The sequence below is a fragment of the Nomascus leucogenys genome, chromosome 10 (genome assembly GCF_006542625.1).
Source record: "Nomascus leucogenys isolate Asia chromosome 10, Asia_NLE_v1, whole genome shotgun sequence".
Lineage (NCBI taxonomy): Eukaryota > Metazoa > Chordata > Mammalia > Primates > Hylobatidae > Nomascus > Nomascus leucogenys.
Window position 1 is genome coordinate 67,605,618 of NC_044390.1, and position 17,392 is coordinate 67,623,009.

At 40.0% G+C, this 17,392-nt stretch overlaps 1 protein-coding gene across 6 annotated transcripts in view; it reads left to right on the forward strand.

Moving 5' to 3' along the window:
• The window catches only part of NR1H4 (nuclear receptor subfamily 1 group H member 4), a 92,137-nt gene that overhangs the window by 31,812 nt on the left and 42,933 nt on the right, over nt 1–17,392 (forward strand). For all 6 annotated transcript variants that reach the window (XM_004089419.2, XM_004089421.2, XM_012509851.2 and 3 more), the window contains one exon: nt 6,061–6,426. In XM_004089419.2, coding sequence (XP_004089467.1) covers nt 6,061–6,426 — 366 coding nt within the window. The remainder of the gene's footprint in view (nt 1–6,060; nt 6,427–17,392) is intronic.

Sequence of the window (17,392 nt, forward strand, 5' to 3'; positions counted from 1 at the left end):
CAGAAGCTTAAAGAAGTTCCATGTCTTTCCCAGGTTCATATACCTAACAAGTTGTGGGTGAAATGAATCCAGATTTGTCTGCTCAGAGGGCCCTCTTAGGTAGTATCTCACACCATCTCAAGTTCAGCGTGGAAGATAAGCCTGTAAACAAAAGAAATGATTGTATATGCTTCTAGTATGTGCCATAATAGAAGTGTGTACAGAGGTAGGAGAGGTGAATTCCACCTGGGGGAACTGGGGCAGGGCTCCCGGAGTAGGTGACCAGAAGTAGGTGATCAGCTGACAAGGCAGGGAGAGGCACTAACATCACAAAGGCCTGATGCCAGGAACAGCAAACAACTTCGCAGTAAAGCGCTGCCATTTAGTGAAGAAACCATGGATTAAGAAATAAAGGAAGGCAAAAAAAAGTGACTTTTCTAGGCACTGCAATTCAACAGACATTCATTAAACATTTACTATGGTCAGCGTTGTGCCAGGAATGAAAAACTGGATATAAACTGGACCCTTTCTCAGGAGCATCAGAAACTCACTGTGAGATTATGGGGGAGTGCCATTGTATTTATGCAAACCTGATTTCCCATTTGGGGGTACGGTGGTTCTGGTCCCAAATTCCTTAGAGTTGCACTGGCTAATATGCCACATGTGGCTATTCAACTTCAAATTTTAACTTAAAATTAAATGAAATTTAACATTCAGACTCTAAGTATCACTAGCCACATTCCAAGGGTTTAATATCCCTATGTGGTTAGTGGCTACCATATTGGTAGGTATAGAACCCTTCTATCACCTCAGAAAGTTCCCTCAGATGACACTCCTTTAGAGAAGGTGTTGAAACCTGGAGACTGTCTATCCAGAAGAATTTTACTTTCTTTACAGGGCTTCTCAGACTCCCCTGGAGTCCATCCATGTGTTCTCATTTAAGAACTCTTCCCTAAACTTCCATGGAGAACTGTCACAAAGGAATCCTAATTCTCATACTTTTTGATAGGCTAATTCCAAAATAAAGATTCCTATATCTAAATTTTAATATGTATTTTCCCTTTTAAATTGTATCAAAATAGAAATAAGTTTACCTTTTCAGAAAGCATACTCTAAATTAAAGTCGAACTACCTCTACTCCCTCCACATCTTATTTTCTGCCAGTGTTGTATTTGTTTACTTGTTTACTTATTTTTGTCCCAACCCTTGACATCCCCACTTCCCAAAACACACAAACAAGAGAAAGGCTGGGCCTTCGTATGTGTCTTTTCACTTTCATATCTTCAGACCCTAACACAGTGACTGCTAAATAGCAAGTGTTTATAACACACACACACACACACACACACACACACACACACACACACACACACAGAGACAGAGAGAGAACATGAGCATATGTTTATAAAGATATGTTTGTAATGAAATAACTATCCTAATACTTATATCATCAAGACAGACTGTGTTAATAATTACTTATTAGCTATCAATTAACTATGATTAAAATCAGGATTTTGCTAGGTTCTTCAGGAAACATGTCTTTTAATGATACTCGACTTACCGAAGCTGCTTCTCAGCAACCGTATTTTACACTCAGAACTACCTTCTGAGATAGCAACAGTCCCATTTTTACAGGAGAGATTGAAATAGGAAAAGCTTAGCCAGTTAAGACCTCATGGTCAGTTAACAGTGGAAGTTGTTCTAGTCCAACCATTTTGGAATATGTTGGCCATGCTGGTTCTTTGGTTGTAAAGTTCCTGTGTAATTACTTCTCTATTTGTGGAGATTTAGGAGACACACTATGAAATGCTAGAAGTGAATGTGCTTTGAGAATAGAAGGTTTTTTTTTGTTTTTTGAGATGGAGTCTCACTCTGTCACCCAGGCTGGAGTGCAATGGCACGATCTTGGCTCATCACTGCAGGCTCCGCCTCCCAGGTTCAAGTGATTCTCCTGCCTCAGCCTCCCGAGTGGCTGGGTTACACGTGCCTGCCACCACGTCCAGCTAATTTTTGTATCTTTAGTAGAGATGGGGTTTCACCATGTTGGTCAGGCTGGTCTCGAACTCCTTACTTCAGGTGATCCACTCGCCTTGGCCTCCCAAAGTGCTGGGATTACAGGCATGAGCCACTGCACTTGGCCAATAATGGAAGTATTATTTAATATTATTGTGTACTGTTCTCATATTTTTACTGATGTTCTACTGTTTTAGCATGATATTATCTATATCTTTGTGAAAGCTTTCCATTTTGATCTAGATTATTCCAGAGATTGATATGACAGTGATATCATTATCTGACTTGACTTGGGACTCCTTTGTATTTCTTGATTATGAAAATAATAGTTTCGTTGAAATAATGCTTAAAGATTTTAGAATTGTCATATGAGGAGAAAAAAAGTACACATTTCCTTGGATGCTACAGAATCCAGATTCTATCAGTTTTTGATCTTGGGCAAATTACTTAACCTTACTAGACCTGTGGCAGAGAGAAATTGGGCTAAGGGAGGAAGGGGAGTTAAGGGAATAAGATAAGTTAGAGGATAAAATCTAAGTGTAAGTCAAACTAATGCTTTTAATACTTTTTAGTTTTTTTCAATTCCGTTCACTCCAGAAATTTTCATCGTATTTGGTGATGAAATAGATCAGGATTTTGCTTATATTTTATCTTTTCTTTTTGTGTAATAATTCCATATTTTTCTCCTTCCATTTTGTGGTCATAAGACAAGGCACCATTTCTAAAATATTTTGTCCATCAGACATACTCGTTTTTTGTTTGTTTGTTTTATTTTGTTTTGTTTTTGTTTTTGTTTTTTTTGAGACGGAATCTTGCTCTGTCTCCAGAGTGGAGTGCAGTGGTGTGATCTTGGCTCACTACGACTGCCACATCCCAGGTTCAAATGATTCTCCTGCCTCAGCCTCCCAAGTAGCTGGGACTACAGGCGTGCACCACCAAGCCCAGCTAATTTTTTTGTATTTTTAGTAGAGACAGGGTTTCACCATGTTGGCTAGGATGGTCTGAATCTCTTGATCTCGTGAACTGCCCGGCTCGGCCTCCCAAAGTGCTGGGATTACAGGCGTGAGCCGCTGCACCTGGCCTATGCTGTTTTAATATGGATAAGTCAGACAGAAGGAAAAGAAATTGATTTTTGTGCAGATACTGTATACCACGTGTTCTGTCAATCATTTCCTGGGTTAATGCAGAAAGCATTATTTTCAACATGTAATATGTATATTCTGAAATTTGGCAGTGTAGAAAAGCCCTGAATCCTAATGTTCATAAACTATTAGTCATATACTTATGGCGACTTTTAGATATAAAGAAGAACTAGAAGATTATCTAGGGTGGAGTCTTCTCTTTACAGATGAACAGAGGGAGGCCCAGGTAGGGTAAGTAATGGTTTTTAAATGGCATGTAACTAGATTCAGGAACATGACTGCCAGGGACCTAGAAACCTCTTCTGTTGGGAAAACTTCCCGAGAGAAGCAATACCCACAGGGAATTTAGAGGTAAGTGGACATTAGTGAGATGAAGCCCTGGGAGGGGTTGGCCGTGTTGAGAACCATTTCAGGCTCAGGAAGCAGCAGGTGGGAGAAGTCCTGAGTCTGGAAGCGGCAAGGCACATTCGAGAAACAGAGATGTGTGAACATGCAAAATGGCTGGAAAAGAAAGCAAGGGTAGAGTCATGCAGAAGCTTGCAGGCCCAGTTATAGGTTATGTGCAAGCGGAGGCCGAGAAGCGGGTAACAAGAGCATGTAGGAGGATGCAGAGAGGGGCTTTGAATATCATGTTTTTAAGTATCGCACATCTGAAATTACCCCCAGAGAGCAGCAATTCAGTGCATGGGCTTTGAGATTAGACTCCTAGAGCTCAAATCTCATCTACTTAGGTAGGTAGGAGTAAAGTTGCTTAACTACTATGTGCCTCATGGTACTCATTTGTAAGTGGGGGTTAGTAATGTTACCTACCTCATAGGGTTTTGTGAGGAATAAATGAGAACATACAAGTGCCTGCCACTACGAAGAACTCTATAAAAGTTTTCCGCAAAATATGGTAATAGTAATCATAATAATTACAGTAATGGTTTCAACTATCTTTTGAGCACAGCAAAGAGCATTGCCAATTCGAAATCCCCAAAGCCCCAAAAAACCACATTTTTCTAAAAGTTTGGCACACACTTTTTTGGTGACAGAACCTGACCTGAATGAATGTGAAACTATTTATGATCTTTACTTATTGCACTTTCTGTGAATATTCATACGTTTCCCTGTGGAAAATATTGCTGTATTTGATTCTGGGTTCTGTTCCAGACTGTGCTGGGAGGGATACATAAATAGCACTGTATTCTGTTCTGAAATCCTGAAAATTCTGACTTCTAACACACATATGACTGCCAAGGTTTCAGATAAGGAACTGTGAATCTGTATCATCTCACTCAATCCTCAGACTAACTCTTGATATCGATATTATCATCCCAACCTTGCTGCCATGAAAACCAAGGTTTATCAATAGTTTGAATAATTTGCTCAAAGTCCCACTGTTCATAAGAGATGGAATTGGAATTTTGGTCTAGAATCGTCTGACAACACTTTGAAGAATCAGACACATTTGTAAACTTTCCTGTCTCTTATTTATGTCTATTTTTTTTCAGCATTTGCATAATTTAAATATTTTTATTTTCTAAAGAGCCATAGTTGATGTTTCCAGGAAATAGAAGCATTTTCATAACCTGATGATTTTCTATTACCTAGAGGTTTTCTAAATAAGGGGCTCCTTTAATAATGATGGTAGTAAGAATAATTGTTATTATTCCAATTTAAATCAGCTATAATTTATCGAGCACTTCCTGTGTGCCAAACATTTAGCAAAGCACTTGGCACACATTATCTCATATAATCCTTACATCAACCCAATGAGGTAGGTGTTGTTATTCTCTGTTTTATTAGGAGAAGACTGCAACTTAAAGACATTAAGGAATTGCCAGCTGCACACAGATTTTAAGTAGTAGAGCAGGAATTTGAATCCAGTAGATAGATTGCAGGCACTGTATTCTTTTTTTTAAAGCTCCTCCTTTGTTTTATAATGATTAAAATAACACATACATATACACATGGCAAAAACTACAAACAGTAAAAAAAAATTATGCAATCTTCTATCCCAGAATATAATGTAAAAATATCACCTCTCACAGTCACCACCACCTACTTTCTTCTGTGTCATGCAGAAATTTGCCTTCGTGCACACACAGTTGGTGTTTTAATACCCATGTGAATATACACATTGGTCTATAGCTTACCTTTTTCCTATAGCACCATATTGTAGAAAATTTCCATAACAGCACATAGAAATCTAAATAATTGTTTTACATCTACTTAATATTTCAGTGTATGGATGTAACAAATTTATTTAAGCAGACTCCTATGGACGAATATTTAGATCGTTTCCAATTTATGGCTCTTGCAAATTTGCTGCAAGTGAGTATTTTTACAAAATACTTTTTCATAGAGGTTCAAGCATATTTCTAAAATAAATTTTCAAGCAGTGGAAAATTTATACTGGGTTAAAAGGACATTGAAGTTTAAAAAACTGGGAAATATTGACAAATTTCCCCCCAAAAATATTTGTTTCCCCAACAGTGTGTATTATTAAACTTTTTAAACCCTCACACATTTGAAGATGAAAACTGTAATGTTTTAGTTTCAATTTAAATTTAATTATTGGCAAAGGTGAGCACATTTTTCTGTTTACAAAACACTTACGTTTATATTTCTAACATTGACTATTCCTTTCCTTTATCCCTTTTTCCATAGCTTCTCAAATATTTTCTTATTGGTTTTCAAGTGCTCTTTATACATTAATGAGATGAGTCTGTCCTCTATGTTGCAGATATTTTTCTGAATTTTTAATTTGTCATTTAATTATATTTTATATATATATATATACTCTGAAAAAGTTGTAAACTTTTATGTAGTTAAACGTTTCAATCTTTTCTTAGAGCCCACACTCCTAACCATTACGCCAAACTGCCTCTCTAATTTCCAGAATGATGACATTCATTCCAGTTTTGTTGTCACTTTTGTTCAGGTGTTTTAACAGAACAAGTGGCAGGTCCTCTGGGACAGAACCTGGAAGTGGAACCATACTCGCAATACAGCAATGTTCAGTTTCCCCAAGTTCAACCACAGATTTCCTCGTCATCCTATTATTCCAACCTGGGTTTCTACCCCCAGCAGCCTGAAGAGTGGTACTCTCCTGGAATATATGAACTCAGGCGAATGCCAGCTGAGACTCTTTACCAGGGAGAAACTGAGGTAGCAGAAATGCCTGTAACAAAGAAGCCCCGCATGGGCGCGTCAGCAGGGAGGATCAAAGGGGATGAGCTGTGTGTTGTTTGTGGAGACAGAGCCTCTGGATACCACTATAACGCACTGACCTGTGAGGGGTGCAAAGGTAAGCATCTTTGACTGGCAGTTTTCTCCTTCAGGTTTTACTATATTTGTTGTGAAATCCCTTGAATTTGTTGCTTCCCTTTTCCCAGGCAACTTCCCATTTTCTCCTCCTCTGCTCCTACCTCCTCCCACCTCCTCACCTTTGTTGTGAAGTCACAGGTCTGTAGGAAGACTGTTAGAGTATTTAGCTTAATGTTTAAGACTGTTAGAGTATCTAGCTTAGAGTATTTAGCTATTTTCCTTTTCACAACCTCACACATAGCTAAAGGGAACTTATGATTAAATTGAATTTGTTGTAGGTTTTGTTTTTGTTGTTTTTTTAAAAAAGAAGAAAGTGATGAACTCATCTCTTTTAAAATTAAGATCTAGAAGAATACAACTTTATTCAATAAATATTTAGAAATATTTTTTCGTGTACTTTAGTTAATTGAGAAAGAGAGAAAGAAAGAGCCAAGTAATAATAGCTTATGTTACAAAAAAATATTTTAAGCCGGGCATGGTGGCTCACGCCTATAATCCCAGCACTTTGGGAGGCCGAGGCAGGCAGATCACCTGAGATCAGGAGTTCAAGACCAGCCTGGCCAACACGGTGAAATCCCGTCTTTACTAAAAATACTAAAATTAGCCAGGTGTGGTGGCAGGTGCCTGTAATTCCAGCTACTCAGGAGGCTGAGGCAGGAGAATTGCTTGAACCTGGGAGGCGGAGGTTGCAGTGAGCCGAGATCGCGCCATTGCACTCCAGCCTGGGCAACAAGAGCGAAAATCCATCTCAAAAAAAATATATATATTTTTTTAATTTAGCCTACGCATGGTGGCTCACGCCTGTAGTTCCAGCACTTTGGGAGGCTGAGGTGGGTGGATCGCTTGAGTCCAGGAGTTCAAGACTAGATAGATCAACATGGGAAAACCCCATCTCTACAAAAAATACAAAAATTAGTCAGGTGTGGTGGAGCACGCATGTTGTCCCAGCTACTTGGGAGGCAGAGGTGGGAGGATCACCTGAGCCCAGGAGGTTGAGGCTGCAGTGAGCCATGATCATGCCACTGCACTCCAGCCTGAGTGACAGAGAGAGACCCTGCCTCAAAAAATATAGATTTTATTTAGCAGTAATATAGTTCTGTGATAGATGCTATAGGGAAATCATAACAAAATTGCCATCCATTTAGGATGGATAAAATATAATAAATTAAATATAAAAGTGACAATGTAGGCCTGGCATGGTGGCTCACTCCTGTAATCCCAGCACTTTGGGAGGCCAAGACGGGCGGATCATGAGGTCAGGAGAATGAGACCATCCTGGCTAACACAGTGAAACCCCGTCTGTACTAAAAACACAAAAAAATTAGCTGGGCATAGTGGCCCGTGCCTGTAGTCCCAGCTACTCGGGAGGCTGAGGCAGGAGAATGGCGTGAACCCGGGAGGCGGAGGGTGCAGTGAGCCGAGATCATGCCACTGCACTCCAGCCTGGGCAACTGAGCGAGACTCCATCTCCAAAAAAAAAAAAAAGACAATGTGAAGTCTCATGTGATTACTGTCTCAACTAAGGCACAGATAATTGTGGTATTTATTCATTAAACAAATATTTCGGGAACACCTACCATGGGTCGGGCACTCTGCTAGCATCTAGAACAGTGAACACTGAATAAAAACTATCTCTTGAGCAGAATCTTTCGGATGGTGTGACACACTGGGGTTCCCAGATGCTGATGGTTGCCACAGAAATAAAGAGACGACCCAGTCACATAAGATCAGCTCAAGGACGTTTCAAACCTTTGAAAGTACAAATGATCAGATTGTGTAAAGCCACATAAGCCACTTCTTAAAAACTGGGTATGATATTGTTAGAATTTTTTTTAAATAAAGAAGCATTTATACACCAACTTTACAAACTAAAGCAGATCTATAAAGAAAACTTAAAAGATCCCATTTATGGCCTTCAGAATGTCCTTAACCTTTTTGTGGAGAGTCACGTTTGAATAGGTAAATGAACTTATACATTTGTTGGAAGCATAGATTAAGTCTTCTCTACCTATATTGCTACTCATAGCACCTAGCACAGTTCCTGGTACATAGTAAATATGGAATAAATGTCTTTTGAATGACACAATGAAAAACCATGTTAATCACTGGTACGTAATTAATCAGCCTCTACTTTGCAAAAACACATTAAAATTTTTTTTATAATACTTAATTCTTCCCCATCTCCGAGTGATAAAAAGTAAATATTACCCTCAATTCCTATATGAAGTGGCAGATCTTTTTGAGCTGGCAGAGCTGTGGAGATCGAGATCTGCTTATGTTACAGATTTTAAAATGGTGTGGAATAAAGGAGGAAAACATTTCTAATTGGTTAGAAAAATAAAATAGGCCGGGCGCTGTGGTTCACTTATGTAAGTCCCAGCACTTTGGGAGTCCGAGGTGGGGGGATCACCTAAGGTCAGGAGTTCAAGACCAGCCTGGCCAACATGGTGAAACCCCATCTCTACTAAAAGTACAAAAATTAGCTGGGCATAATGGCACGCACCTGTAGTCCCAGCTACTTGGGAGGCTGAGGCAGGAGAATTCCTCGAATCTGGAAGGTGGAGGTTGCAGTGAGCTGAGATCATGCCATTGCACTCCATCCTGGGCGACAGAGTGAGACTCTGCCAAAGAAAGAAAGAAAGAGAGAGAGAGAGAGAAAGGGAAAGAAAGAAAAGAAAAATAACGTAAACTAGTTTCCAAATGACAAGCCTGGAACTGGAATTAAAATAAACAAAAATAAAACTTCTACAGTTAGGTTTGAGAAACCAACTGCTGATCTACATGAAAGAAAAAGAACAAACTTTGTAGTAGCTCTAGTCAAAAAGTGGCTGGGGCTCTTATACTGGAGGGGAAATTAGGACCAAAAGATGAAGCTTATAGGATGGCATCTTTTGAGGCCTAATTCAAGAATTAATTTTTTAGCACTAACATGAATTGTCCCAACAATGAGATTGGCTTTTTGCCTTAGGTGGTAATGAACTTCTGATTATTATAGGAATTCAAAAAGAGGTTAGATGAACAGGTTTGAGTACAGGAAATTTGTATGTTAGGTGGGACACTGTATTAGCTGCTTCTGAAGTCCTTCCTTAAATCCTCTGAATCTGTAGTACCATATTTATAGTATTCTAATTATTTCATATCTGCCTGTTTCATCTTCTAAGCAAGCTTGTAAATTTCATAAGTTAAAAAGTATCTATAATTCGTGTACTCCCTCTTATTGCTATGAACTGATGAAAGGGAAAGATAGACCACAGTTTTTAAACCTTGACACTACTGACATTTTAGGCTGAAAAACTCTGTTGTGGGGGGATGTCTTGTACATACTGTGGGGTATTTAGTAGTATCGCTGGCTTCTATCCACTAGATCCCAGTAGCAACCCCACACTTGTGACAACCAAAAGTGTCTACAGACATTGCTAAATGTCCTCTGGGGTTACAATCACACCAGTTGAGAATCACTGAGAGAGACTATTCAGTGAAAAGTATAATATAGAGCTTCTCAAACTTGAGCTACACCTGGAGATTTCTTGAGGGAAGCTATAATATTTCTTGGGTGCCTGTAATGTTAACTTAAATTGCTTTTAATGAATTACTTATGCTATTAAGCAATTATAGCATAAGCTATATTATATTATAATAGCTATATTATATTTTGTATCATCTTTTAAACACTGAAAAGTTTCTATACAACAAAAGAACAAACACAGATTTACAAAATTACATACAAACAAAACTACAAAACCAATAAAATAATGAAGTATATTAGATTGTATGGTTTTGTTGCTCAAAATGTTACCAAACTCAGGTTCTTTTGAGTTTGGTATCCCTAGACCATGTGTCATATGAGGCCTCAATTCTCCACTGCTTTTCTCTCTTCGAACAATTGAGTCAACCAAACCTTTGTTCATCTAGAGCTCCATTTGGCCATCCCTGAGCTGGGTACATCTCGGGCATATGAAGTTTCCCTTTGCCAGTTTGTCATAGCTTTTTTTTTTTTTTTTTTTTTTTTTTTTTTTTTTTTTTGAGACAGAGTCTTGCTCTGTCGCCCAGGCTGGAGGGCAATGGCATGATCTCCACTCACTGCAACCTCCGCCTCCTGGGTTCAAGTGATTCTTCTGCCTCAGCCTCCCTGAGTAGCTGGGATTACAGGCGCCCTCCACTATGCCCAGCTAATTTTTGTATTTTTAGTAGAGATGGAGTTTCACCATGTTGGCCAGGCTGGTCTCGAACTCCTGACCTCAGGTGATCCACTTGCCTCAGCCTCCCAAAGTGCTAGGATTACAGGCGTGAGCCACTGTGCCCAGCCTGTCATAGTTCTTGACAAACAAATCATATTTCTTGCTGCTAATGGGTACAAACAAAACTGAGGGTGATTAGCTTGAATGTCAGTATAAGATGATCATAGATATGATCCAGAGAATGCTAAAATAAAAATGTAAAAAATAAATTTAATATGTGTAAAGGCCTTAGAAAAAAGTGTGGCACATAGTCAAAACTCAATAGATGTCTGTTGTTATTCTTGTTATGGTCCTAGAATCGATTTACATATTGTGTAATGGCAATGTGTTTTCTGCTTATATTGATAAATGTTGATGCTCAAATCATCGTGAGTTGTTTAACAATATTTATTTGACATAGATTCAGATTACCTAAAGCCACTTCAACTTGTCTGTGTAGACCAATGCTACTCAAAGCATGGTACCTGGACCAGCAGTATCAGTATCACTAGAGAATTTATAGAATGTGGGGTTTTACCCCAGACTTACTCAATCAGAATTTCTGGGAAAGGGGCCCAAGAATCTGTGATTTAACCAGCACTACATGCTAAGGTTCGAGAATACTGGCGTAAAAATCATATCCAAAAAGCCTCCTAAGGCCACTCATCTGGCCAAGCATCTTGGTTGTGTGTTGTGACTGTGAAACCCACAAGATTGGAAAAGAGAACAGGAGGAATGCTACTCTCCATGAGGTCATCAAAAGAACAATTCAGTAGAATAAAATGTAGACTTGAAACCTGGACTGGAAAGACACAAAGCCTAATCTAAGTCATGTTTCCTGCTAGGAGAGAAAGAAGCAGAAAAGAACACGCGTGATTTATTCTGAAAGTCTGATTCAAAAGAAAAGTTCCAATATGCATACTTTTGAACCTACAAATTTCATTGCTGATGGCATGCTAAATCCTTTTTTTTTGAAATAGAGTCTTGCTCTGTCGCCCAGGCTGGAGTGCAGTGGCGCGATCTCGGCTCATTGCAAGCTCCACCTCCCGGGTTCACGCCATTCTCCTGCCTCCGCCTCCCTAGTAGCTGGGACTACAGGCGCCCGCCACCACGCCCGGCTAATTTTTTGTATTTTTAGTAGAGACGGGGTTTCACCGTGTTAGCCAGGGTGGTCTCGATCTCCTGACCTCGTGATCCACCCACCTCAGCCTCTCAAAGTGCTGGGATTACAGGCGTGAGTCACCACGCCCAGCAGATGACATGCTAATTCTTATGGTAGGCATTTTGGAAACATTCTCTCTGGTCTTTACAGCAACTATGGAAAGTAGGAATTATTGTGTCTATTTTAAAGTGAGGAATAAGCATATCATTTCCAAAACAAGCTAAGATATAGAGATGCCAGTGCTAATAGCTTGTGTGATGTGTTTACTATACTTTAGTAATAAACTTATTAATTCTCATACCTTATGTCCATTTTATTTTATTTTCTTAAATTTATGATTGACATAATAATTGTACATATTTATGGGTTACAACATGTTTTGATACATGTATAATTGTGTAATGATCAAATCAGGGTAATTAGCACATCTGACACCTTCATTTATCATTTCTTCATTATAACAATATTAAAAAACCTCTCTTCTAGTTATTTTGAAATACACAGTACATTATTGTTAACTCTAGTCATGCTGCTATGCAATAGAACATCAGACATATTCCTTCTATCTAACTGTATTCTTGGACCCGTTGACTAATTTCACTGTCCCCTTCCCCCTCCATCTTCCTCATCCTCTCATAACTACTATTCTACTCTCTATTTCCATGAGAACAACGTTTTAGATTCTACATATGAGTGAGATCATATGGTATTTGTCTTTCTGTGCTTGGCTTATTTCACTTAATGTAATATCTTCCGGGCTTATCCATGTTATCACAAATGGCAGGATTTCATTCTTTTTTATGACTGAATAGTATTCCATTGTGTGTATACATACCACATTTTCTTGATCCAGTCATCCACTGATGAACACTTAGGTTGATCCCCTATCTTGGCCATTGTGAATAATGCTGCAATAAACATAGGAGTGCAGGTATCTCTTTGACATACTGATTTCATTTCCTGTGGAGATATACCCTGTGGTGGGATTCCTGGATCATATGGTAGTTACATTTTTAATTTTGTGAGGAAACGTCATACTGTTTTCCATTATGACTACACAAATTTACATTCCCACCAGCAGTAAGGGTTGACTTTTCTCTACATCCTTGCCAAAACTTGTTATCTTTTGATTTCTTGATAGTCATTCTAAATGGAGTGAGGTGATATCTCATTGTAGTTTTGATTTGCATTTTCCTAATGATTAGTGGTGTTGAGTGCCTTACACCCATTTTATGAAAGTGGAAGCTGAAGCATAAGATGTTAATCTACTTACCCAAGTTTTCATAGCTAATAAGAGCTTCAAAACTACAGCTTATAATCTAACTCCAGAGCCTGTATAATTGACCACTAGGCTATCATGCCTTTTATTGGTTGTCCACTAAGTGATTGTTCTGCTCTTCAGTTGTTTGCTCAAGGGTAATATTGACTAATTCAGTGGCGAGAGGAAGAAAACGAAGCAGTCCGTTTGGGTGTTAAAGAATCAGTAGTGTCTAAGCCAAGGGAATGAATCCCTAAAGTCACTAACCTTGGATGGCTTACCTCTTTAGAAGTGAATTTGTCTTTCTGTCTTGTGAACTGTGCTTATGACCAAGTGAAACTTGGTCCAACTGCGAAGAGTTCTGGGGCATGGCAGGGTAAATAGAGTGAGACCAGTGGGCCAAGGACAACCCTGGAAAACACTTACCTTAAAGGTGGTCAGGGGAAGAGAAGCCCACAAAGGATATAGAATAGAAGTAATCAAGATAGAAGTCTACAAGGAAGTGCAGGATCACAGAAGGCAAGGAGATGGAGAAAGTAGTCAGAAGAGAGCCAACCTTTGGGGAGGTTTAGGAAGGAGAAGCTGGATTTGGACATAAATATATTTTTAAGAGCAGAGAAAGACAAAATTTTTCCATTGATTTTGATTTGAGACTTTGCCCCCATGGTGTCAGGAAAAGGACAAGCATGCAAGGGAGAGGTTGGGTTGGAGCCAGGCAGGGCCCATGTTCTACACCAGGGATTGGCACATTTTTTTCTGTAAACATCCAGACAGTAACAAGTTGAGGCTTCACACCACAGCAGCCTCTGTTGCAACTAATCAACTCTGCTACCAGAGTGCAAAGACAGCCACATAGAAAATGAGCATAGCTATATTTCAGTAAGCTATACTTACAAAAATAGGCAGGAAAAAAAAAATGACAGTGGGCTGGCTGCAGTTTGCTGAACACTGTTCTTGACCAATGACTTTTTTTTTTTTTTTTTTTTGAGATGGACTCTCACTCTGTCACCCACGCTGGAGCGCAGTGGCAATCTCGGCCCACAGCAACCTCCACCTCCTGGGTTCAAGTGATTCTCCTGCCTCAGCCTCCCAAGTAGCTAGGATTACAGGCACCAGCCACCACACCCAGCTAATTTTTGTATTTTTAGTGGAGACAGGGTTTCACCATGTTGGGCAGGGTGGTTTTGAAGTCCTGACCTCAAGTGATCCACCCGTCTCAGCCTTCCAAAGTGCTGTGGTTGCAGGCATCAGCCACCACACCTGGCCTTGACCCATGACTCTTAAGGGTTGGTGTACGAATTAACTGGAAGCTGTGTAGTGAGTGAGCACAAGACTCAACTCACAGCCTGTATGTGAGAGAAATGTAACTTTATTTTTTTAAATCGGATTTAATTCAGTCTCGAGCTCTGGTGGAAACTTTATTTCATTTTATTCAGGATCATTCCATTCACCCCCGCCAAAATTCTTCTGGGGGTTTATCTAAGTACCAGGATTAAGGGAGGGTTGCGGAGGGATTGGGCACTGGGGAGTGGGGCTCTGGCCCCACAGCTGTGGGGCTGGGTGGGGCTTGGTGCCACAGCTGTTGACACAGTCCGAGATCTGTTGGAGTGCTGTTCTATTTGGTCTTCAGTCACCAGTAGGAAAGGTCTCTGTAGCACCATCCTGGGGTCCTGAGCACACTCCTCTATCACATCTGGCCCTGGCTGTCTCCTTCATTCAGCTCAGGTGGGTGGGTTCTGTTGTTGCCTCAGTGCTGTGTTGGGATGCCTGGCTGCGCAGAGAAACCATGCCACCATTTCATCTGCTCTATGCCTTGTTGGGTGCAGAGAACTCTGGGGGTTTCTCCAGTTCTACCCAGGAAAGGGCATAAGAATCCTCGTCTTCCAGGATCCCAAATGACGTGGAGTTTCTATCATCTCTCAAGCCACACCTATCCTAGCATTCTGTCTGGGGATAGGGAGTTGGGAGGGACAGAGCTCAGGACCTTCTCAGGTACCTAACATGTCTTAGCTCTTTGACTTCTTCTTTAGTTGTCTGCTTCCTCCCAACTTGGGTAAGTTTTATCTGGTCTTTAGGATTTGGGGGCTTAAGCTCTGGTGTCTGAAAAGCCAAAAACAGGCTCCTTTATCTTCCTTATGTGTTCTCCTATGAAAACAAATGAAAATTATCCTAGCTTAGTGAATGGAGGAATGAGGAAGGGCTGTGAGGAAAACCAGAGAAGGACAGAATAGGGTGGAGTGCACATCAGAGGACCAGTGCCTCATGCCTGCAGGTCTTGTGAGAGCTCCTCAGCCAACCTGGTTTCCCCGCCAACCCCGCTGCCCACTTCCCCATGCACATCTCTTGGATATCTGCACTCAGCAGATGCAAAGCGAATTTTACTCTGTAACTTTCCATCAAAGGGAGCATGGGCTTTGGGGGCTGACAAGCTCACATTGAATCTAGGCTCTGCACTTCTTGGCTGAATAAACAAGTTACTTAATATTTACTGGTTAGAGTTCAGCGAAATAAAACAGAAACCAACAATTCAAGCAGAAAAGAATTAATACAGAAGTTGGAAGAGTCAGAGTAACAGGATCTGTGCTGAGTTTCCAGGAGATGCTCAGAGCCACACTGCAGAACTGGCCCGCCGGTTGCTCTTCTGCCAAAATCAAAAAGGTGGGGACTCAGGAATCCACCTCAGGACTGTTGGCTCCAGGAAGACACCACGTCAGCTGCCATCTAGGGATCAGGAAGTTGCCTTCACTGGCAATCACTAGCTCCAGAGCCAGGGCTTGCCTGCCAAATCTGCACCTACAAACGATGAATACCCTGTCCCCTGCCTTTCAATACCCTCAAAGCTAGTGACTGGAAGCCAGGATGCTGCCACAGCAAAACTCCACAATCCCGCTTACCAGTAGAAACAACCGAAGAACAGCTTGCTTCTCCTTTCCAAAAATCTTACAAGGGCATCTCTATGGGAGAGCTTAAATCATATCCACCATGTTAGCTGCCTTCCCCGAAAGAAGTCCGGGCGAGGTTACGTTCTACTTTCCTGCCTCTCTGGTAATAGGATGTGCACTAGACTAGAAGGGAGGTGCAGTAGATATAAAGCTAGCTAATTCTTAAGACTATGCAATACTTATTTCTCTGAGCCTCAGATCTGCAAAATGGGGATATTATCTATTTTGCGGGGCATTTGTGTGGATTGTACAAGATTTATATTATATTACATATTAGAATTTACCAGCTCTCTTGCTTTAGTATTTCACTGAAGATTTGTCAGTCCTGTGATACTTAAAACAAACAAAGAAAACACAAGAGAATTTAAAAAAAAAAAAACAACCTTAGAAACAAAACAAAGATCAGGGTTAAATTTCCTCATTACATTGGTCTCTTTTTCTGGTTCCACTAAAAATATTTTAATTTGTCTTGGTGTTTTTATCTGTCATAAGTATTTATAGCATCAATGAGAGAAATGATGGTTTTCAATTTTTGTAAGTAATAACTTCAGAACACAAGCATCACGCAGAGTGACAATGACTGCCACTTTCTCAGCACTAGATTAAATCAAGAGCTTTCTTTTGCCCTCAGTTATCAGTGCAGCATATGGAAATGTGCTAATGTCTGAATGAATTTTGATTCAAACCTCAAACCTCAACCAACAAAACCTATCAGCATCTAACTGAAAATTTCAAATGGCTGCATTTCCAAATAGGTCAGTGTCTGTCACATTCATTTCAATGCCAAGAGAGTCTTCACACATCCAAGATGGTAGAATTCCTAAAAGATGCTGTCTGAGTAAATGAGTGACCCTACTGCCTTTCTGAATATATTTTTGTATAAGATCATGAACCAGCATTAGACTTAGCTCTGAAGTTTTAAAAAAGCTTCCAAAAGTATTGAAACTATTCCAGTATAGAATGGAGGTAGTGTTTCCAAACGATCCTTTGTTTATGGACATTTGTGAAAGCTGAGGAGTGCTGACCTATATATAAACTTATTGACATCCTATTTAAGATCAAGTGAGGTCTGATTGTATACAATTTAATAATGGTCTTAATGAATTCTAGAGGTCAAATTATCTTGTAGTATGATGCAAGATGGGGTTCCAAACTATTTCACTGCGTTGGAAGCCTTTTGTAGTAAGTGTTATGAAAATCGTGGGAAATCGTGAAGGCAAACAACATGGTTTCCAATCCCAGCTGATTCTCTTCCCAGGTGTCCTAAATTACTTAACCTTTCTGAGCTTTAGACTCCCCACCTGTAAGATAAGGACAAGAATGAATATGATGATAAAGATGAGGAGGTGATGATGATGATGGTGATG